Here is a 24,508-nt window from a genome sequence, read left to right as displayed (position 1 = left end):
AGTCTCACTATAGGGAGCTGCCTTATCTGAAACCTCGTTTGGTACTGAACGGCTCGGAGAGATCTTTCTCGATCCTCTTGAAGCTTTTGGTATTGCACAACGTCAGTTTATACAGCCGTATTAGTTTTGTGGCGATATTAAAAGAGGGTCCCTCATCCGAGGCTGTTTTCTTCTGTTCATTGGTAGTGTTTTCTACGTGGCGGGTCCCAAACACAACGCACAACCCTAGAAAGGGGAGAATCTTTCAATATATTTTTCACCTAGAGGACCTGTTGCTATTTTCTTCTTCATATTCTTGAATTTACCTGTTGATATTGTAAATTTGATTATGTTCTAAGATTTACTCCTATCCTATATAGGATTGCCTCTGCCACAGATTTGCCAAATTGTTAATCGTAAAAACCTCTGCACCAGTTCCAAATTTGTATTAATTAGAGTGAGCTGGCCTGCTCGTTCAGTATCATTAACATTTTTTAAGAAGTTATTGCTTTAGATGTTATCTAATATTGTTGAACTGACATGCGTAGTATTATCTCAAGCCCTAATTTTCGCTGCGTCAGGATGCAATCTTTTGGTGGAATAAGCTTAAAAAATCATTAATTTATGTAACATATTACGATTTTAGATTCCTTTTTTTGCTATCTCGATCTCCTTTGACAAAAGCTTTATAAGGTTCATGTCTTGTAAATAAATCCTCACTGGATATCATCAGTTTGTTTTAAAGTTGCAGCTAAATTTGCAAATGTGTCGTCATCTACATTGTGTTATGATCATGAAGTTTACTATCATCATAGTTGGAAGGAATATCTTCTTCATCTTCGCAACTTGATAGACCGATGGGTATGACGAGATGCACGACCTATATCCAGTAAGGAAAAGCCATACGGTGGAAATTAATGTTTTCATTTTCCTATACTAGATATGCACTAGTAAGTTCGATTTCCAATCTTTGAATCGGTCGAATATTTAATTATTCGTCAATAAAGAAAAAATCACACGAAGCCAAATCTGGTAAATACGGTGGTTGATCGAAGGATTCATTGCGTTTTTGGCTTTAAATTCGGTCAGAATCGTGGTTCGATGTGATGGTGCCTTATCATCGTGTAAAATCCATGAACTATTCTTCCACAATTCCGACTACTCTCAACGGATGTTCTCACGCAAACGCCTTAATACGTCTAAATAGAACTCTTTACCTTCTTGTTTACCTTCTTCTTGACCGTCTGTCTTTCTGGATAAATTCGTGATTCGCCAAATCACGAATATCGAAGAAGCAATGACCACCACCTTGGTTTTTGATCTCCTTTGGCGTGTTTTTTTTTGGCTTCGGCTTGTCTTTTTCCCTCTATTTCGATAATCGTTGACTTCTTTGCATGTCAAACACATAAAACCATGTCTCATCGACAATTATAATGTTCTCCATGAATGTGGTGCTTTTTCGTCACAATGTATGTTAGGTAGTAATCGGAGTCCAAGGCTATAGTGAATAAGAAACCCTGATCTATAATTTCTTTCAAAATTAATAGTCCAGTCATTATAGTAAGTTCACCTTACCTAATTTAAGCTTAAATGACTGGACTATAATATCAATTGACAAACATGATTTTGAAGAGATCCCGTTCAACAACCAACTGATATATGTAGACTGAGAATAGCGAGTAAAGTTGGTACAAAAACTAGACTGTATCCTCAGCAGTGATGAAATTTTGACTTCCAATAAAAAATTTATTTATTTTTATTGAAAATGATGAAAGCAGATTTTTGCTTCCAATGTTTTCTTTTTATAAAATACAAAGACCATTCTTAAAAACTAGCACATCACCAGAACGATAAAATGATGAATCTCTACAAAGGGAAAGTCTTTGCTTTGTGGGATCCACTAAACTATTCGAATTTGACCTGTCTTAGAAGATATCACTCAAACCAGTCATCGCAGCTTAATAGTTAGAGGTGGATACTAGCGGTACACAGGTTATGATTTGTGTTTCAACCGAATTCCTTACAAATACAATACTAAGCGTCAATAAAAATATGATTCTTTTAGCCATTATTTTCAACATTTCCATTTATTTTGACTACGAGTAATTCCACTGAGTTCCTAAAGTCCTAAGTGCAATTTCCTTTATCACATATAACGTTGCTTAGTGTGTTTATTATAAGAATAACTGTAAAGATTTACGACAGCATTAGCAATAAAATTCTTATTGATATTTCCATTATCAATGGGTCCACTTAGTGGTCCACACCAATGAGAGGGAAAATAAGAAAACAAAGCGGCTTAACGGCTGCCAAAACTCAACTGATTTCATTCACATACACACAGTACACACGCACATATGGACATTGGTAGTATTGGACGTTATTTAGTGTCTAGTGAATTCGTGGACTATATGAATGTACTTAAAAGCCTATACACAAACTATTGGCAATTTCTTGTTGGTGGAGATAATTTCCACGCATTTTCGTTGGCACTGCGTCAACCGCCAGACATCAAGTCCATTATGGTGCTTCGGCAAAACCGAAAGTGCGCATTAGTGAAACTACTTGTCTGTATGCCAGTCTGTCTGGTCGATTCCCAACAAAAAGAAAAAACAAAGCCTTTCGCTACAAACCCATCGGTGCGTGTGTGACTGTGCTTAACTTGTTGGAGGGGTTGCACGCTGGTTTGGTTGTGTTGTTCTCCCTTAAATACACTCCAGCTCCTGCATTCCTGTATCCTGCTGTTATTTCCTGCTACGCATTATATTTGCCGAGGCTCAAGATTTTTTGGCAGACGCGTAAATAATATAAATGCGTTCTAGCGCTTATTGTTGTTGCTGTTGTTATCGCTCGCTGTCACACATTTATTACGCGGAAAGAAAGCAAACATAAATATAAATTGTTTTCTGCCATTAACCGAAGTGGCAAGTACGGAATGTGTTTAAGTGTGCATTCTCCACAGGACCTGTCCGGCCTCTGTCCTGCGAGACACTTGTTTTCGGAAAGCAAACAAAAATTATAAGAAAAAAATTGTGACGTAGTGAATTCGCCGTAAAATTAAGCAACTCTGGTGTTCTCATTGCAGGTCTCTGAACTTGGCGATGGCGCCGCAAACCGCTGTGAAGATGCCTAAGTGCAGTGTTTAAGCGGACGAAAAGAATTAACTGTTCTTATGTGACTAAGAAACGAAAAAATTAACTCGATCTTTTGAAGAGATTAAGCACAAGATCTTGAAACATTACTCGAACAGTGTATCAGTGTTGATTGTCACCGTTATAGTGCTGCAAAACCGCCATCATGGATAGTTCTCCTGATCTATCCTTGAAATTACGTCGCGGCTCGAGCGATTCGCGCGACAACTTTTACATGGATTTTGCGCAAGGCATTGACTCCGACATCGAAGAGGTGGATAACAGCGCTTTGGCCCTTGAACCGCAGCAACCGCCACCACCACCCTTGCCCATCGTCGCACCCGAAGATGTACTTGGCGCCGGCTTTATACCGCCACCACCGCTAGTTATGCAGGGACAACCGTTGCCAACACTCACCGAACACGATGATCTACCACCAACGCCACCACCACAAGAACAACCCATCGGCAGCGTGGTTGACTCACCGCCTGCATCGCCAACATCATCGGTACTCGAAATGATACCACCACCACCACTTTCACCACCTATGATAACACCGCCACCTGTACGTGCAGTGCCATTGGCACCACCATCACCACCAATCGAAACTGAAGACGAAGGTGATGACGCCGATGTGGATGAGGAAGAAGAAGACGATGATGATAAGTCTACACCGCCACCGCCATTACCGCCACTACCATCAAATTTTTCTTATGTACATGGTAACGGTGCACATGGAGCTGGCATACCGGGTGCAGGTGTCGCCACACCACCTAAATCGCCATCAACGTCTCCATCGCCACCAGATACACCACCGCCGTGTCCTAAAATGTCATTACCCATGAAATTGGCTTCGCCACCGCCACCACCACCACCTATGCACGCACCAATGCCATTGCCACCGTTGACACCTCCCTCAGAGAGTGATCAATCGCAACCGAATTCACCACCACCATTACCGCAGCATGCACCACTACCACAATCACCACCACATTCAACTGGTTCGCCAGCCAGTTCGGTTGGTTCACAACCGCGTTCGTCGGGTTCACAACAACGTGTTGTGCTGGTTTCGCCTCCGCTTTCTACAGGCTCCCGACCACGTTCCATGGGTTCGCCGCAAGGCTCGATTAATTCGCCACCACATTCGATCAGCTCTCAACCGCGTTCAATTGGTACGCCACCACGCAGTAGGGAGGCTATACCTGAAGATGGTCCAGCTACGCCGCCACCGGATTTCGGTGAGCCAAGTGATGTTATTGCCGCTGCTCTGGCTGCGGCTATCGAAGTGAAATCTTGCGAACTTATCCAAGGTATTACACAAGGCACCGCCTACCATATGATTGATGAAAATAAATCATCAAATGAAGATGAGTCTACGACGATAACCACGCCACCAAGTAATGGTTATTCTGGTTCCTCATTGATTGTGCCACCTGCTGATCAATTGGGTGAATTGGAACAGGATACCGGCATGATGCTGGCTGATATACCGCCACCCTTAGGCATGGAAGATGAAGAGCCAGACGATATTCAGCAAGAAGAAATGGAAATCGATGAAGTGTCGCCCAAACTGCCAACAGAACCCATGGAGGTTGACGAAATAGTGGAGGAAGAGGAAGCCTACAGCGAACGGACACCAATCTCTGATCGTCAACCAAGTGAAGATCACACCACTGCCGACACACCAGCTGACGAGGTGGTCGAAACACGCGGCACGCCTACATCACAAGCTACACCACGCAGCACACCGCTGCCAACACCACCAGCTTCCGGTTCGCCTAAGAAGAAACGCAGCAGCGTAAGCATCAGTGGTGGCAGCGGTTCTGGCAGTCGCGGCCCAAGCCGTAGCGCCAGCCGCAGTGGCAGCCACAGCGGCAGTCATGGCGGCAGTCGAAATGCCAGTCGCAGTGGCAGTGTACGCGGTAGCATTGCGTCACGTGCCGGTAGCATTGCCGCCGCCTCAGTTGCTTCAGCAGCAGCATCTATTGCCTCTGGTTCGCCACATGTGGTTGAAGCAGCAGCGTCAGCGGCAGCGGTGGCTTCACCACAAACTTCTATCAAATCGATACGTAGTCAACCGTCGTCTATAAAATCGGCACATTCAAAACATAGCGCCTCACCGCCAATGATGAAGAGTCCACCGGAGGGCGATCGTCCACCGGTAATGCCATCACCACCAATGATGCGCTCACCGCCACTCGTCAAGAGTCCACCTCTAATGCATAGTCCACCGAAGGTGACCAGTCCACCACGTGTGTACAGTCCACCGTTGGTAGGCAGTCCACCAACGCGTAAAACGGATTCTGTGGATTTGGAAAAGGAAGCGGAAGCAAAGCCGGTAAAAGCACCGTCAGTGGGGTAAGTGCATGAAAAATAATAATATTTTGTATTTATTTGAATTTTTGGGATTTTAAAAAATGGCATAATCACTAAGGTCGTAACTTTTATAATAACGGTTTTTTGCTTCAAAATTCCTATACAAACAATAAATTAAGGGATTCGGTAGGATTATTCTTGGGAATGTGAGTTTATTCATACAAAATGCATTGAAAAATAATTTATAGTTGAAAAGCGTAAAATACACTTCTCATAGCATACATTTATACATACATATGTAAATGTTAATATTTACGTATACTCATACAGACATAACTGCCCGGAAGCGATTTCTATCTGCCTTAAAGCATATAGTCATTAGGATTTAATTTCTTTGAATGCCAGTACATAACTAACAGCGAATGTTAGACTCGTGAACTGGTTAACATACAAACATATGTATATGCACCACTACATCTATATAAATTTGTAAACACACGCATAGAATGGCACTGGCTTTGCCAACGTCACAATTAACCATCTTGAAAAGGTTGCAGCACCGAGTTCAAAGTGCGCATTCCAACTATTATACATTCATATGTATATATCTATATACTGCATATAATAAATGCATACTCATGCTTTTATGCACACGTAGACATACATAGATTTTTCTATGCATGTGTTGCATGCCTTGCAGTGCCTCCTAGTGACGTTTGGAAGTCATTGTCCTGCGGAGCAAACAGTCACGCTACGACATGGCCTTTTCCACTTTGACGCTTGTTATTATTGTGTTGCTCTTGTTGTAGTTGTTATTATAATAGTAATGGAAAAACTAGCTGTTGCACCAACTTGCATGAACATAATTATTTATTAATGCAATGACAGAAAAAAAAATGCGGAAGAGAGCCCAGGAGCATACGGCGCAACAGTCAAGTAGGCACTACTATGTACATATAAGTATAGTGTATAGGTGCATATATGTATTGTATATGTGTGTGCCAAATATGAATGCATGTGCGCATTGCTCATATATAGGCTGTTATATTGACATGGTTGCCTCCCACCACAAAATTCTTTGAATTTCGAGTTCTAAGTTTTCCAAGTTGCTCAATAAAAATATACGTATGTTCATATCTATAGTTGAAAAATTTACTTATAATATTGCTTGAGCATTACTTACGCTTAATATTGCCACAATGTAATTTGTATACGTGTTGCTGTAGTCAATCAGCTTCAAAAGACGGTTTTGAGTAGTAGTTGAGTTGATACAAGTAAAACGCTAACTTCGATTATACCGCAGCTATAATATCCTTCACAAATACAAACGATTTCTAACAAGATTTTTGCTCGATAAGTTTGTATGGCAGGTATATGTTACAGTAATTCGATCTGTTCTATTTCTTCGGAGACTACACCATTGCCTTATAGCATTGACAGACGTCAGCGTTAAACCAGATTAATTGCATTTTTCGGGATTAATTCAGGAGTTACCACAGCTAACTCCATTACTGAATCCAAAAATAACTCTCAAAATTTTAGGGAGTTTGTGAGATTTTCGTTGGCAACATTGTTAAAAATTGCCAATTTTCATCTATTGTGAATGAAATACAAGCAATCCTGACAGCTGTTTATTAAATTCTCAATATAATATCAATAAAACTTCTATGTTATGATGCAGTTTTAAAAATAATGTGTTGATATGTTTTTGTAATAAAAAATGGTTTGGTAAAAATTGGTCGGCTAACAACTGTAATGTTTATCTTCTATATATTTTAATTGAAAATATTATAAAAAGGACAATGAGCTGTTTATGAGAGTTTCAAACTCGCATAGCTGCCGTCTGTCACCTACAAATTTGGATCTGATTAAGTGCGCAGTTAATCCGGATTAACGCTGCCGTCTGTCAAGGCTATTAGACAATAATAATATGTGCCGGGTTTTTTGAAAATATCTCATCAAATGTAAAAGTGGTTTGTTATCGTCTCTTCCGACTCTTAGTGAAAAAAGGACGGGTGCAAAATTTCAGATCGTTATTTCAAAAACTGTTGAACTAGTTTGCATATATACAGCCAGACAGATAGACACACAGACGGACATTGACTCATTATCATTTGAACGACATTTTATTTTTTGAAGATTATCTCTTTTAAAAGTTGGCCACGATTATTTTTTTGATGGTCCATCCGCTGAGTGCAATTTTCTATGACAATGTCGCTTGGGAAGGTCGAGCAGCTTCAGTTCTTGCACAAGTTGTATTTTGTACGCTTTCATTTTAAGGTCTCGACGTAAAATCGTTCCATGCGTCAGTCCGAGTGGCTGCAAACGACGCCGAATCGACTCTCCACTGTCTTCGTGTACATTCTCAGCTACGGCGGCTTTATTTGCTTCTCTAGACGATTGCTTTCTTAAGGCGTTCAAATTGTTGACAAGACATATCCGAATTAAGCGTTTGGCCATAGGAGTGCAATTCATAGTAGATGATTCGCTGCCAATGGCCAAACATATAGCCAAACCATCCTGACCGTTAGTCCTGATTGGCCACCGTTTACGCTGGCTCGCCGTGTTTCAATCACAACCATTTTCACTTGACGTTGTCTGTGGTGAACCACTTTTCATCACCAGTTCGCTACAGAGATATGTACGTCGATTTTATTGCGATTCAGCAGCGACTCACAGATGGAAATTTGTTCAATGAGATTTGTTTTTCGTCAACTCGCTTGACAAACATAGATAGAGCTTCCTTTTGTATCTAGTCTTATTTAAAAGCTTCCAAATGTTTATTAGTAATGTTTTGCAGCGGTTTCCATTAATATGTATATTGATATTTTCCACAGTTTGGCCTTCCAGAGCATGGTGCATATTTGAAATTACAAATATGTACCAGAACGCAATTGCGCGTTATTCACATTTTGAGCTGCCTGGCTTTAGTTTTCGCTTTTATCGAAGAAAAATTGTAAAATATGACATAGTATTTTCTTTAGGCTGGCCGAGGTTCTATCATATATTGGAAAAATAATGATTTTCTACAAAACATTATTCTTATATGGTCACGAACAGCACTCTCACATTAAATAAACCCATTTTGATTTCAAACTGTGAGAATATTTCCATTTTAAGCCGTCACTGAAGAGCGAATCTTAGTTTCTCTGATATATTTTCAATTATAAAAGACTATAAGATTGCCCTTATCACTTAGTTAGTAAGTTTTTCTTCATCTATAATTGACCTATGTTAAGAAATCTACTAGGAGAAATTGGTTTTTTATATTGCTAAACACTTATTTAATCATGATTTTAGTTTAAGTATAGGTAAGATAAAGCTTAAGTTTAAATGTCTGCAATTTCAGTCACCTCTCGCACTTACCCGAACATCCCTGAGTGTTTCTCATAAAGTAAATGTTGGTTGATTGTTAACGCCAATTTGGTGATAAGTTCTTCTCTATTTCGTATTTCTATCTGCTTTAGAATGAGGTCGCCACATCCTACTTTTCTTCAGATGATTATTGAATATATTCAGAGCTGGATGCTCATAATAATGAACACAGAGTTTGTGGTCTCATCAAACTTGATCAGATCAGTAGCCATGTATAATATGTGCTAACGTAAGCTCGGATTGTAGTCTTTGAAAATAAGTTAAAGGACAAAATCGGCGTCACTCAAGATCCTTTTTAAATATGTTTAACGGAATAAGTTACTGGTTTTCGAAATAAAAGTGCTGGTTTTGTGATAAGGCAGTGTTATGGTTACCAATCTCTGGTTTGTTTAAAGTTGTGCCCTTGTAAAAAGGCTCTTGAACTTAGAAGATAAGAAAAGTTCAACGTTTTCGGTGCTCATTTCACCACGTCTAAGCTTATCATATCAATTTTCGATGGTTGATTTTCCTGGGACAGTGTACGAAAACTCATCCTCAGCCCAAATTTTTGCCTCAACTGTATTTTTTCCTTTTTAAAAGCAATATTTTATCAACACGCGAAATTACTTTTTATAAATTTCTTCACAATAACAAAAGTTGCTTCACTCAAAATGATATAATTCACAAGCTAATGATCCGCAAGCTGTCAAAGGTTAGGGCTAACTAAAAATCTTATGGATTTGATTCTAGTAGCGTCATCTATGTGTTAGGCCGGGGACTTCTCAATTGCTCTAGTACCCTCATAGTATATATCTATCAAAAAGTTTGTTGATAACTTTCCCCTGATATATGTTATTTGATTAATACCTTTCAAAAATTATATAAAGTGATTTCTAAAACAATTAACGTCTTAAATAAATTTAATCCCTCAACCTAATATATATATGCTCTCAGTATTTCCATACACACGCTTGATTGTTAAGCAATAACAACAAAAAGCGACAGCTAATCGCATTAAAACAATATAAATAGCCATAAAATCATAACAGCATTTGCACACACGCCCACACATACGCAATAAAAGCTTCTAAGGCAATAAATATCAACGTGTTGCGGATATAAGGTCGAAATGTCAAAGCCACAATAGTATTGAATTGGCGAATTACCGCCAATTTCTCTTTTGTTGTCAATGCAAGTGCGCTCTTGTGTTTGTGTGCGTCTGTGTATTGCATACACACATAATCATAGCATACTTAGTGGCGCATAAGCCGCTCTGCTCATGTGTTCGTGTGCATTGCACTTCCTTTGTCATTGTCTGGCATACGGACGCGTATGGCCAAAGTGTTGGCGCGCACAAACACAAAAAAGCCATAATCCGCTGTCATTCGTGCGCACTCCCTCCTGCTTCCCGTCACTTTGCTTTCGCCACAAACAATCGGCGTTTCGCCAACGCGCAGACAATTTTTATGAGTTCTTTGTTTCACAAGTCAGGGATATTTTCATTTGCAACGCAATACCACCGCACTTCGCCCCACCCTATTCGTACATGTTCCATATGCATTGTTGTTGTTTTCGAAGTCACATATTTTTGCTTTGTGGCCTTTTGCTTCGGCATGTGTTTGGCCGTGTTGAAATTGAAGTTTCAAAACAAAATGCAAATCCGTCTTCAGCGCTGGCTGTAAGGGCGTGAGCAGCCGCCAGCAGAGCTTAACTGTGACACACACACATGCATTCCTTCGCCATTTTTCAGCGCTTGACGCAATTTTGTTGCAAGCATTGCAGCTCGAACGCAGGAAAGTGCTGAAGTTTTTTAGAAAAAGGCAAATTAGAAGCACGTATAACACATTTTAGCTTGATTTATTTTCTTTTCTTCTCCACATTTAACTCTATATTTCTTTGGACGCTGACTACAACACAGACACAAGTGTGTATGTGACTTCCTTTTGCTTTTGCCTGTTTTGTTTTGCTTTATGGTTTATAATTACTCTTTGCTGCACATGGACTACGGATATGAGCACCCATATATACATACATACATATACTATAAATAATATTAACTGCCTACACACATACTAGTATGCACATATATGCATTAATATGTGTGTATGTGTGCCATAAGCTGTTGACTGCAGCGTTTAATAGGTTTTTTCCTGCGTGTTAAGGCCCTCAGTTGTGGTTTATTTTGGGGTTGTGTGTTGTTTGTGGGTGCGCGCTTGAAATTTGCATATAAAAATTGTGAAAGGGAAAGTCGGAAATTAACATAAGATAAATGTATGTAGGCTGTCGCCATTTGGCATTTCTTGTTTCGGCCATAAAATAAAGCAGTAAGCAGCGACGTAATTTGTTTTCCTTAAAGCCGTCTCAGCGGCATTTAGGTGTTGCTACGTGAGGTTAAATTCTCTTGAAATTTTATGCTTGGTTTTCGTGTGTAGCTACTTACCAAATTGCTTTACTCGATTTATCTTGGCAATGAAATTGCCAACGAAAGCGTGAAACTCGCGTGTGGAAATAGATCCTTGGGAGAATTTCCGACAGATAGTGAACAATCTTGAACTAAAAAAGTTAGCTCGGCTGCACTAAAGCTATAAAACCTCTTAGGCATAATATAGTACAAAATTATTTTTATCTTGATTATGGTCGGTCAGTTGGAATAGCATATTATGTTATACTGTTCCGATTTGAACAATTTGTTCATTAATTGTAGCAATGCTTTAGATAATAAACTATGCTAAATTTCAGCTCGTCCCTCTGATCATGTATATGTATACTTTATAGGTTATCCGACGCTTCGTTCTGAGTTTTACATACTTCGCAAACTTACATAATAAACCTTGTTCTGGATATAATACCATTTTCTCGAACTTAACGTTAACTTTTTACCTTAAGTAAGAATTTAAGTTTAGTTATCAGTTTGCCGAACTTGATTAATGCTCTATATTCTATAATCCTCCCATTCCGTAAGCTTTCTATAAGATTTATTATTGGATCTTTTTGAGGGAGAGAACAACTAAATGAACCTACTTTTGCATACCCAGAAGAGAGTTATCTGGCATTAAGATTTGGTTAGGTTGATACTTCATCGAGTCCCTTAAACTACGAAGCTTTTAGATATCCAAGCCGAATTCTAGATAAGGCTTAATTCTTTGCATTTTCTGCGTGTGTCATGGTTAAAAATGTTCGCTTGTGACGGCAGTAAGTTGTTACCTGTGACGAGGTCAAAAATGGTCCTTCAGTTCTTTCTGTGACTGCTACTGTGTGAGTAGAAAGCTTGTGTCTCTTCCTTTTGCTCCCTCACATATTATCTTGGAAATCTTGGCATGCCCCTTAATCATTCCAACTCACTCTTATCCGTCTGTCAGCCCTTTCCGAAAGGTAATTGGGTGTAGTTTTTAGCGACATGTATGTATATTTCCTGAATTGGTTAGGTAGTCAAGTGGATTGAACTATTGCCAATTTTATTAGCTATTTCGTTTTGTGGAACGACCTTGTGGTCTAGAAAATCTGAGTTTAGATTAAACTTGCATTTTATTTTATTATATTCTTATTGACCATTTTCTAATACAGTGAGATTATATTGCGGATATTGGTATACATATCTGCATATTATGTACAAAAAAGCTCAAAAAATTCAAATTTTCGAATATTGAAACCGAGCGAAATCGCAATGTGGAAAATTTTTAAAAGTGAAAAATATTGCCGAGAGAAGACTAAGTGCCAATTTCAATACGAGCAACTTAGTATTACTTTCGTATTTTCCCGTGGCATTCTCGCCAATAAACTACAATCTTAGGCAACTGAAGTTTTCGTACGCAATTGTGGTTTAGTGCTGGAGTGCTAAAAATAGGCTGTCTATTATTCTATTCTCTCGCTTATCCTTAGACCCAATTGCTTATAGTTTTTTTGTTGGTTTCGGTTAAACTTAATTGTGAGGCGTTGTTTTTTTTTTAATTTCCCATGGTAACTCAATTGTCTACCTTAAAATACCGAATTTGTAGTCAAAGTAGCAATTCTGGTAATTTTTTTTACGCATAAGTTAGAAATGACGAAAATGTTTGATATCATTAGCATTTTACTACATACTTAGACATTTTTTTCATTAACTAGAAGAATTTAATTAGTATAGTTAGAATTATATGATTTAGATCAAATCGTTTTTGTTCGATAATTTGTTTGAAGGTAATGTCATAATGCCACTCTTACATAAACCTTTCGTTTCTATTGAAAAAAACTAGAACTGTTGATTTTCACAAGATTTCCTTGGAGTGGATTCTAAGCTGGAAGCATAAGAACCTCCCAACCGAGCTTAGGTAGCTTTTGGCGAGTCACTATCGATGTGTGTGGCGCACCAAACACATACGAGTAATGAAACATTCCCGACTGTCAATTTTGGATTGGCTAGCGTTCGCTTTAGCTCACCATGATTTGATCACAACCATTTTTGTGGGATCCACTTATCATCAACGGTAATCAGCCAATTTGGGATGAATCGTTTTTGTTGCGATTTGCAGATGAAAATTCGAACCACTTCGTTGTTTTTGCATTAGTGCGAATGGAACCCTTTGATCCATTTTGTTTTTTGTTTATACATCCTTTTTTTAAATCGTTCGTTTTAGTTTTTCCTGCAATGTTTAGTTTCTAGGGAGTCGGAATAGTACTTACATGATGGTAGGCCTCGACGATTTCGATTATTTTGTCGATATTTCAGTACAAGTGGTCTTCCAGAGCTTGGACATCAAAATATCTGGAATCTTTGAAACTTAAATTTTCCAACACAGTATCAGGATAATAAGCAGTATTCAAATTTATAGCCATTTGGCTTGTGTTTTTGCTTTATTGAAGAAAACATATTTTTATGAGATCCATTATAATATAAATAATCCACCTCAATATTTTGCTGGACTAGGTTTTTTCTTCTTATTGTAAATTACGGCTTGATGATATCGATAACTAGAGAGATCTACTAGTTCAATTAGTCTTAAGCCAGTTTCGAATGGCCAATTAATCATATTAAAAATACATGCTGAGGGTTGCCACTGCTTAAGACGGGATAATCGCTCTTATAAAAACATGTTGATGATATTCTGGTTGTGATCAAATCCCAGGTCTGGTAACCACTACACTTCGGCGACCGTTCGTGTAATACTTCATTAAAAATACAATTTTACAAATTGAAATTATTCATACAATGGAAGTTACCATGTCATATCGTTCGAAGAAAACTTCTTAATTTTGTATCATCCCATAACCTTTATTTATTAAAAATTCATTGAAAATATCTGGAATTTCAAAAATTTATTACATTCATAGTTCAGTACCGTTAATTAAACATTTTCATGCGCATTTAATTCCAAGCTGTTTGCAAACACAACTGACCCAAATACCATTTGTTGTGGCTGCATAAATATTTTCCCGGAGCTTAAAGTAGACATACGAGTATAATATCTCATGCCGTTGTATGTGTGCATACATACTTACAAATGCGCATATGCCAATTTTATGAAAATACAAATTACACTTCAGTTGTTTTAACGGCAGCTCAGTGAGTAATTGCTTATAAATTTTTAATTTCAAAGCAACTCCCTTGGATCTGGAGTACTCATGTTGGCTCCACTACCCTTCTGTCGCAACGCCCTGCACTCATTCCGCATGAAATACATTTGTGTATTCCAGAGATTCTACAGCTACGCACTATTATAGCTTGCGCCGGGCTGAAATGGGTTAAATTGAAAGGGGATGAAAGCATTTAAATGTCATTAAACAACTTTAACATATGTCAAACATTCTGCGGCACATTTGTCTACCCCATTTGCAACATTGCCACTGCCGTGCCGCCGTGCGCAAAGACATGTAAGGAATGCAAGGAATTAAGTGCCTGCTGCGCAATAAAGCAAATCACAAGCGAAACAACCACTAAACCGCTGAGAAGAGGGCGCTGTCGAGTGGGGACCCTGTGGAGAACTAAAGGGATGCGAAACTGGAGTTTTGGCTTGAAGCTATTATAGACATCTATATAGCATATTCTGTGAGTTAAAACGCCTAAATGTTATTGCAGCGAATATCTCGATTACTGCGTACGCTCGACAAATAAAGCAAAACTGAGGCGAATTGACGAATGAAAGCTGCAAGACGGAAAGTAATAAATTCCTTACCACAGTTTTTCTAACATTATGTTTCTTACATAACAACATATTCGCATGACAATAAAAGCCGAAGAGAAATTGCTTGACTGCCGCTTGATTGCCGTTCGATTGCTCGTTGGCGTTGCGGCGTATCGCGAAGTTAGCTCGCTAAATTTCACAAATCATTGGATGACCGATAGTCTGAGCGGGTAACTGATGTATGCGTCAGCAAACGGCTTTTGGCCAATTTGTTGCGAATATCTGGATAGGTTTCCATAAATATTAAAATATTTGTGAACAATTTCTTAATTTTTTTTATATCAACTCTTCAAGAACTTTTTGAAATTTAAATATTTTGTCTAAAATGAATTTTTTACTAAATAACGGGGTTTTCAATAAGACAAAACGGTGTGGGATATCAATGAAATTCATGACTCCTTTGCCATTATGATTGGAACTCGAATACTTTTTGCATTGGCATCACGGGCATCATTGAACGGTAGCGATTCCCATTCACAGTAACGTGCTGGTCTCGATTATCACGGAAGAAGTACGGCCCAATGTCGCCGGCTGCTCATAAATTGAACCAAACCGTAATTTTTTAGGGATGCAATGGTGACTCATGGTGTACGTGTGCATTGCTGCCTGACCAATAACACATATTTTGCTTATTGACGAAACCATTCAACTAGAAATGAGTCTCGCTGAAGATGATTTTGATCTTGTAAGAATGCAGGCCAAGATCTTTTCGCAAAATTCTCCACATCGACGTCACAGAGATGACCAAAGCTTGAGAACGACGTGTGAGAGACTGATTTGGGTCTTCCTCAATTGATGCGTTAGCGGCAGCAATATTCACGACACAATGGCCACTCCCTTCTCTCACTGGCACGGGAACATTTTGTACTGTGCCTGTTTTTCACTAGACGCTCAATTGGACATTGCGATCTTAAAGTTGAGGCCACTGACTCCGGATTTCGGTAGTAAATTTTAATAATTTCGACTCATTGTTGGATCGTATATCTTTCCATGATGAAATGGCAAACCTTATTGAAAAAAAATGTCCTTATATGGAATTTTTTTTATTTGACGACATATCATCTTGAAATTAGGTGAGGGTTATTACTTGAAGTAATAACGCAATTTCCAAAGAAATTGTTTAGATCGGATCACTACAGCATATAGCTGCCATACAAATTGATCGTTAATTGAATTTTATGTTTTTTCCTGTTTTGAATCATTCTATCATAATATAAAAATATATGTACATCAATATATTGGTGTATACTTTAATTTATAAAATCTTCCCAACTCCATAGCTGTCTTAAAGCCAAAATATATACTTTTCAAGCATATTTGTATGCCGATTGGAAAACGTCCAATCGTCGATTGCAGTTAATGTGAAAGCATATTTGCACATCCCTTCTTGCCTGCGGCGGCTTTGTCGTTACAGTGTGGCAGCAGCAGGAGCATCAGCCAGGAGTGTTAATTTTGCGTGATTGCACTTTGGTATTTGCAACTTCCAATGGCAACAATTATTGCGTCGCTTTGCTATGGTTTCCCATTATTTACCTTTCGCTGGTGACGAATACGCTTCGTGTATACTAACTTATGCAACTCGGCGGATGCCTAGAACCTTGTACAATGTGATAGACGTGCTATAATTTCGATTAAAATTTGATTTTTGATTTTGAGCAAAATATGCTCCTTAAGTTTTTTAATTTGTGAAATTAGGTAAGCAGATTACGCAAACCTGACCTTCAAATTATTTTATATTTGCATATGAATGACAGTAAATGGTATACACACCTTCCTCAGTTGTTTTGCTAAGTCTATATGTTTCAGTTTGCAGATGCAATGTTAGACTTTATGCAAAAAATAATGAGTGCTACAATATTTTAAGGGATTTAGAAAGATATTAGAAAATATACTGCTTCAATGTCCACATAAGCCTGATATCTACTGTCGCTGTCCGTGTTGCCTATTGGAAAAGCCCTGCTTTTTGTTGAGATCTTCAGTCGTTTCTTTCCTTGCTGTTTTTATACCAATTTTGAACAGAAAGTGAAGCTAAGTACTTCTTCAATTGGTTATTCCAAAGCTAAAGTACTTTTCCCTTGCTTATTACTTTGTTTCAGCCTTGAACTCTTGACTATTTCTGTTCTATTCCATTATTATTACTCTGAAATTGGCCAATTGCTCGGTCATTTCTACCGTCGAGTACTGCGAATGAAAGCATTCGTTGATGACCACTCTCTCGGCAGTGGCTGTTGTATTATTACCTCAAACCAACAAGTTTCGAAATGTAGATGTTGTTTAAAATTGTACAAGAGATTTTTTTTTAAGAAAGTTTATCTCTCGTTTAACAAACCTCAAATTTCCATAACATCGGAAGTTGATGCGATGTCGAATATTTGTATTCTAGAATTTGAAGTATAATTGATTTTCCAAGATTTTTTTTTAATCGCTTTGTAGTAGGTCGTCCATCATTAGGTAATAAAAAAACCCCTAAAATATTTTCGAAATGAAAATCCTTAAACATTATGAGCTCAACAAAAGTTTAAAGAGCGTCTTAATTACTGTATTTTTGGCGGCTTTATAATGCCAAAGAGGCCAGTTTTAAATTTCCGACAAGCCAAGTGCTTCTTCATAATCTTCATATTCATTATATTTCAGTATTCGAGAACAAAAACAAATATTAATTAGAGAAAATCGCTTTAATATTTTGACAATATTCTCCATTAATTTATATGAGTTTGAATCAATTGTCGAGGCACTTTTGTCACTCTGATTGAGGTGTCTCCAAAACATGCGTTCCGAACGCATCCACCGCTTTTTAGATGCAAAACATTAACCTTTTAGTTTATTTTTTCTGTGGTCGGATAAAAAGAAGTGGATGACTCACCAAATCGATGGTTTAATTGCTCAAAAAATGGAGTAGCAGCTCGCACAACATCTGATGGTCCTAGTGAAGAGCTATCCGTGGTTTTCTTGATTTCTTGAAAGACAACTGGCAAAAAAATGTTTGTTCTGCATTGTTTTAGTCTTTTAGTTGCGACATATTAATTTTTTCCAATAACCATTTTCTTGGAAGTGCTTCCTAGTCGAATAGCTTCAGTTTCGTTCATTTTAAAACTCCCATACAATAGACTGCTCTTTACTTTTATTCGATTCATCACCTGTCAAACTGTTATAGACGTGTTTGGAAGCACAGCTATCGTATTTTTAATAATTTTTCTTGACCAATCGACAAGAGCCTTTTTTTGAGCGATCGAAAAAATGGGTGCGATCCAACGAAAAAAAATTGTTCTTTAATGAAATTTTAATGCAATATTAAATGTATGCTAGTCCCACTAATGCCTGTAGTTGCCCCAATCTCACGATAGGTCACATGACATGATTTTGCTAAATCAGTTTGTACACAACGTCTGCGGTTTCTGGAACAACAACATGATTTTGAATAACCTGGACGAAGATCGTCTTGTATTGTTCTACGACCTTGATTGGACTTACAATACTATCGAGAAACACAGGTCCTTAAACTTCATCGCCAAAAATCGAATTAAGTTAATCGATGCACTGAAGCTGAGTTAATCCACGTCTGTGCACCCTACAGTAACTTAAAATATTCATCTCGGCCAAGAAATGTCAAGTCACGAACATTTTCGCGGAATTATTTTTTACAACTTTCGACGTGGATTAACCCAGCTTTAGTGCATCGATTATAGCGCTCGTATGTCATGTATAACATCCAAAATGTCAAACTTTACGATAAACTTGTGAGTTGTCAGAATACAACCCTAGGGTTGTCAAATCCCGAAATAAAAAGGTAACCTACGTATTTGTTAATTACCCTCTCAGTTTTTGAAATATCAACCTTAAGTTATGCACATTGATTTGTCGGAATCACGGAACACCATAGGGCATAGCTGTCATCAAACTAGTCGATAAAAACCAAGTTCCTGAATGGAAAATTTCTTTATTTGACGAGCAATAGCACATAGCTGCCATATAAATATTAATAACGATATTTTTCTTGTATTTTTTTAATTTTTTTTTAACAAAAGGCAACTGCAAAGAAAAAGCGAACTGTAAGTTCAGCAGAATTGTCCGCAAATGGTTATAAATATTAAAATTCAGTAATGCAAATCAAACTTTTATTCAGTTTCTTATCCAAATGACATTACTTGCAAACTCGATTCACTGTAATTGCTTTGTGGCTGCGATAAAAATGTTATACTGTGCTCACCTGTGGCCTTTTTAGGGGTGGCAGTTTAACTTGTTGAAAATTGCGCTGCAAACACAAATTGTACACACACACATCTACATATAGAAATACTTGTACGCAGTAGAATGGAACTCCCTCAAAAGCTTATTTAGTTTTGCCGCTGTGCGACACTGTTGCTTCATCAGCCAGTTGCCACCTGCCCGTACCCACGCTCCAAAGCGACTACCTTCAAATTTATACTCGATTTCGGCTGCTGTTTGCCACTGTTGCTGTCGATTTAAATTTAAACGATATGAAGCTGTGGCAAACCCTTCACACACCAGCTGCCTTTCTCTCTTTCCTTAGACTTCGTTCGGCTGACCTCCTGTCGACCTTTGAAATCTGTTTTTACTTACCGGACTACGACGGTTGCCTCATTGTCGCATGCTGTTTGCAATTGAACATTCATTTTACTTGTAGATGGCAAGGTTTGATGGCGTCAAAATCCAACAAACTTAATTTGAACTGTTGACGTCTATTAAACAATCAGCTGGATATTTGCTGGATATTTCCATAGTTGCATGGATGAGCTTGTAGACTGCGCCGGGTGGTGGATTTTAACGGTATTTTATCCATTTACCCACTTTCAACTGACTTTTGCTTTCATTCCGGCAGGTTTTTGTGGATACGTCGATTTACCCTTAGACGCAGGGTGCAGCGTCCTGTTGCTTCTCATTTTCGTTCATTCTCGTGCACTTATATCGAGACTCGTAAAATATTGTGCCACCTCAGCTGTTTTACGTTTAACGTAGCTTTTGTTAATTTGTTAAGGCTTCAACACATACAAACGCACTCACTTATTATGGTTGTGAAACTACAAAGGAATTGTCGTAACTTATACGCCCTGTACACCTGTTCGCACTCTGTCTTCACCTCAGCGGTTATGCACGCTTTAAGCTTTGTCATAATTCGTAGTAAAGCGTTAACAACCCCGTTGTCCATTGCGTGCTGCGGCAAGTAATGGGCGAGAGTTGTTTGTGTCCACCCTTCTAATCGCTTATAATCACTACCGAGCTTTGTTGAGTTGTCAGCAGGATTTTTCGCCACAGAAGTCGCAGCGTCGGACATGCAAATATATACATACATATATATGCAACCAAACATATTTACTACTGCCATACTTACGTTTATTCTGCGTGTTTACCTTTCACCATTTGCATATTCTCTTTCGCTTATTCTTTCACCCCGCCTTTCACCAGTCACGTGCTTACATTTCTTCATGTTACTTTCATCACGCCAGCCATTTAATTTGCGTTATAATGACTGAAAAATGTCTCGACTTGTGATTACTTAATTAGTGTGGTCGCTAGTTGTTGTTGGTATGTTAGCTTTCACGCAATATAATTACAAACACACATACATAAATAATTTCATATAAATGTGTCCATATACACAAATGTATATATATATACGCATATTTATCTACATTTGCATTTTGAGCTTGAGCGGACCAGACACTCTCCAACCACTTGTGGTTGAAATTTAATTAATGCCATTTCATCATCGCACTTGATTTTTGATGCTAATGCGTAGGTGTGAATACATCCTCATCACAATTATATTTAAAGGTTGGGTTTTAGCATTTTAGAAACGCATAGATATAATATTGTATTTGCATATGTAATGAATTTATTTCTGTTAGGCATATTAAATGGGGTAGAATGTTATTTCTTTGCTTTACTTAAGAAATCTTAACCTTTAAGCGGCTATTTTTATTGTTTTCAATAGGTTTTTGAAAGCTTAGCTCTACAACTGGAGCTAAGGTTAGGTTCCACAGCTGACTCTCGTGTCATTTGAAGTCTTTGTGATGCGAGGAGATTCTTAATGTTGGGTCTCACATGTAGGAAAATTTCATTAAAACCTTAAGGGGGTATTCTGGTCTAGAAATTAAAAAAAAACGAAATTTTTATTATATTTTCAAAGTTTAACTATTCAAGAATATGTGTACAAGAGGATTTTTCAAAATTCAAATTATTTTCCGAGATATAGGCATTTTTCTGACCCGGCATCCAAACTGGTTCGGCCGTAACTAATCGAACAAAAGACTTTACGCGAAACTTTAAACGCGTTTTTCTCAAAACTGACTTTTTCGGAACGATACCCACGATTTCTCAGGTTCTACTGGACCGATTTACTTGAAATTTTTATAGAGTCTTCTTTATAGGCTTATCTACGGTTGAAACTATCCCCATCCCCAAATTTTTATTTTTATTATTTTTAAAAAATTCGAAATAGTCAGAAAAAGTGATCCAAAAGAACTTTTTGTTCAGGCAGTCGCCATTTTGTGAACAAATTTTTTTCCCAATTTTCCGTAGTTCCGGCCATTGCGACATTATTCTAGATTAATAACCTTTTTTTTTGGTTTCAGATAACTATGAGGGTTGAAATCATGGGTATGGCCACGTGGAAATTTTTAGAGACCCCCACTTCGTCAGCTCATAATTTTTGAATTTTTGATTTTTTTTACTTTTTTTAGTTTTTAATTTTTTTCTGTACTCTTCTAAAATTAACAAATAACTAATAAAAAAATGGATAGTAAAAATATTAATTGCCTTTTTTACGACACTTTAAAAATCACCTGAAATTCATGCTTCTAGACCAGAATACCCCCTTAACAAATCTTACAAGACGTTATTTCTTAGTTTGGATCTACGGAGATGTGAGATCTATTTCAACTGATGGGACAATACAAACGAAAAACGAACTACTCTTCTCGTATATTTCCAAACTCTGCAAACCTTTTGACAACCATCTTCTAATAAAATCTCTACAACTACGGAAATTCCTGCTGATTGAAAGGAATAGAGAAATCTCTTGCGATTTTTGTAAGTTTAAAAAGACTTTCCAAGGGAAAGGAAGGGCACCACCAAAGTGGAAAAAAATGGTTCCAAAAACTTTTAAATAATTTGCTTCTGAATAAATCGAATCTATTGCCCACAAAAAATAAAAATTATTTGTTGTAATTGTAACCGTAAAATTATTTAGAGGTTTAAACATATATTTAACAAACTCAACGATCAATTTCTTTGTAAAGAATAGTGGAGAAATCTCAGTGCCTTTCAGACAGAAATAAAAGAGTGACTTTGCGAACACTCTACATATTGACTTTTAGAGGCTAACTAATACGTCGAGTGTTAGCAAAGCTATTACCAAGTTATGGAACAATGCGAAATTTTCCAAAAAGGCATACTTTTATTCTAATTCTAATGTCTGTACTAGGTGGATGTAATCTTAGCCTTACGGTATTGAACTGCGGGTGAACATTTGTTGACTAATGAACACAAAACTAAATATAATATAAATTAATTCGATTGTTTCCAAACTATAATACCCTACACAAATAATTCATGCACAATTTCGCGAAGATATCTCGTCAGATGAAAAGTTTCCCATACAGAAGCTGGATTTAAATCGTTCTGCTTGTATGGCAGCTATATGCTATAATGGTCCGATATCAACGGTTCCAAACAGCTTCTTTGAGAGGAGAAATTGCTTGAAAATTTCAGCCCGATATCTCAAAATCTGACAGACTAATAAAGGGTGATCCATTTTTTGGCTCCCTACTTTTTTTTTTTTTAAAGATATAGAAACTTCAAATTTAATGGGAAATGTTTATTATCATTCGAAAGAACGTTTTTTGCCATTTATTTATTGAAGATTATCTCTTCCAAATGTTGGCCGCGGCTACGTCTCAGATGGCCCATACATTGAGTTCAATTTTCGATGAGTCGTTCGAATATTTCGACTGGTGGCGATTGACACACGTGATGTTATACTCTAAGGCGTGAATCTTTACATATCCCCACAGGAAAAAGTCTTACGTTGTGATATCACAAGATTTTGGTGTCCAATCGGCCGGCCCAAAATGTGAAATTATTTGCTCATCGAAGTGTTCTTTGAATAAATCCATTGATTGATCCGTTGTGGGGGAAATGGCGCCGTCTTGTTGAAACCAAATGTCTTCGAGATCACGAGCTTCAATTTCAGGTATCAAATAGTTGGTTATCATTGCGCGATAACGGTCGCCATTGACGGTTGACTTCACGCCGGCATCATTTTTTAAGAAATATGAACCGATGATTCCATCGACCCGCAAACCACACCAAACCGTTGCTTTTTCTGGATGAAATGGCAGCTCAAGAATCTCTTCACGTTGCTCTTCATCCAAAATGGGGCAATTTTGCTTGTTTACATATTTTTTGAGCCAGAAATGGACCTCATCGCTGACTAAAATTTAATTCGAAAACTTTGGATCTTCTTGGAAGTTTTCAAAAACCCATGAAGCGAAGCGATTTAAGATTTTACATCGGTAAAATGCGCCAAGTCGTTCCATCCGTCAGTCCGAGTTGCTGCGAATGGAGCCGAATCGACTTTCCACGGTCGTCAAGTACACTCTCAGCTACGGCTGCTATGTTTTCTTCGCTGCGTGCTGGGCGTGGTCTATTCGGCCAAGTACTTTCCAATAATGAATGCTGGGTCTCAAAATGAGTTTACTTGGCTTACCCGTTTGTAGTTTTGTCACTTAAGATTTTATATGGAAAATACACAGAGGCTCTTGTAATATTGAGGGACATATGATGATATCAATTAACCATAAATATAAAATATATACATATTTATTGGTATATTAACCTTTACTCATATATGTATATTTCTTCCATGTCAATTTTTCTGCCTGACGGGCTCTATCAACCACCAAGCATATCTCTTTATTTCTCTTTTGAATCTTAGACACAAAGTTTTTCTACGCTTTGCGAAACTGTGGCAACTATTTCAAACTTCATAATCAGCGGCAATTCGCAAATTAAGAAATTTTCCAATGCTTGTTAATCCTGTTGCGGCGAAAGCTTGTTGCATGTAAAACTTCTTAAGCCATAAATTGCAGTTAAGCGCAGAAGAAAGTTAGCGCGAAGGAAGCCGGGTATGATGACGCAGCAATGCAAAGACTGGTTCGCAACTGCCATTAATTAAACATCACGTGCTGGCAGAGCAACTCAGGAGCCTAGACTTCTGGTATTCGAAACAAATAAATGTAGAAAAACTAAAAATAAATGCAAAATCTTAAAAAGAAATGCAAAAAGAAACAAGTTGGTAATAAAAAGTCAGCGTTTAACAGCAAGCTCCCTGCCAATAATCTAGTGGAGAAGAGAAGCAGAAACAAGCCTTTGCGAAAAAAGTAATAGTTCAGGCAAGAAAACGGAAAATATGCGCCGGTTGTGTGTGTGTCCAAAGACGCAGAGATGTAGTACATATTTGCAAATACCGCTATTTTGCTGAGGATATTACGTATACGCCACAGCGCGCATATGCAACTGGAGCGTGCTATGAAAGGAGTGTTGCCGCTC

General features: G+C 37.9%; 1 protein-coding gene across 2 annotated transcripts in view; it reads left to right on the top strand.

Annotated features, from left to right (window-relative positions):
* The window catches only part of LOC120773466 (proton channel OtopLc), a 124,850-nt gene that overhangs the window by 2,609 nt on the left and 97,733 nt on the right, over positions 1 to 24,508 (top strand). Inside the window, exon 2 of one of the 2 annotated variants that reach the window (XM_040102370.1) lies at positions 3,065 to 5,468. In XM_040102370.1, the coding sequence (XP_039958304.1) occupies positions 3,277 to 5,468 (2,192 nt within the window). In that variant the 5' untranslated portion in view covers positions 3,065 to 3,276. Of the gene's footprint in view, positions 1 to 3,064; positions 5,469 to 24,508 lie in introns of those variants that run through there. The other variant, XM_040102371.1, reaches the window with a different exon arrangement.

The sequence above is a fragment of the Bactrocera tryoni genome, chromosome 4 (assembly GCF_016617805.1).
Source record: "Bactrocera tryoni isolate S06 chromosome 4, CSIRO_BtryS06_freeze2, whole genome shotgun sequence".
NCBI lineage: Eukaryota > Metazoa > Arthropoda > Insecta > Diptera > Tephritidae > Bactrocera > Bactrocera tryoni.
This window is presented reverse-complemented; position numbering and strand designations above follow the sequence as displayed.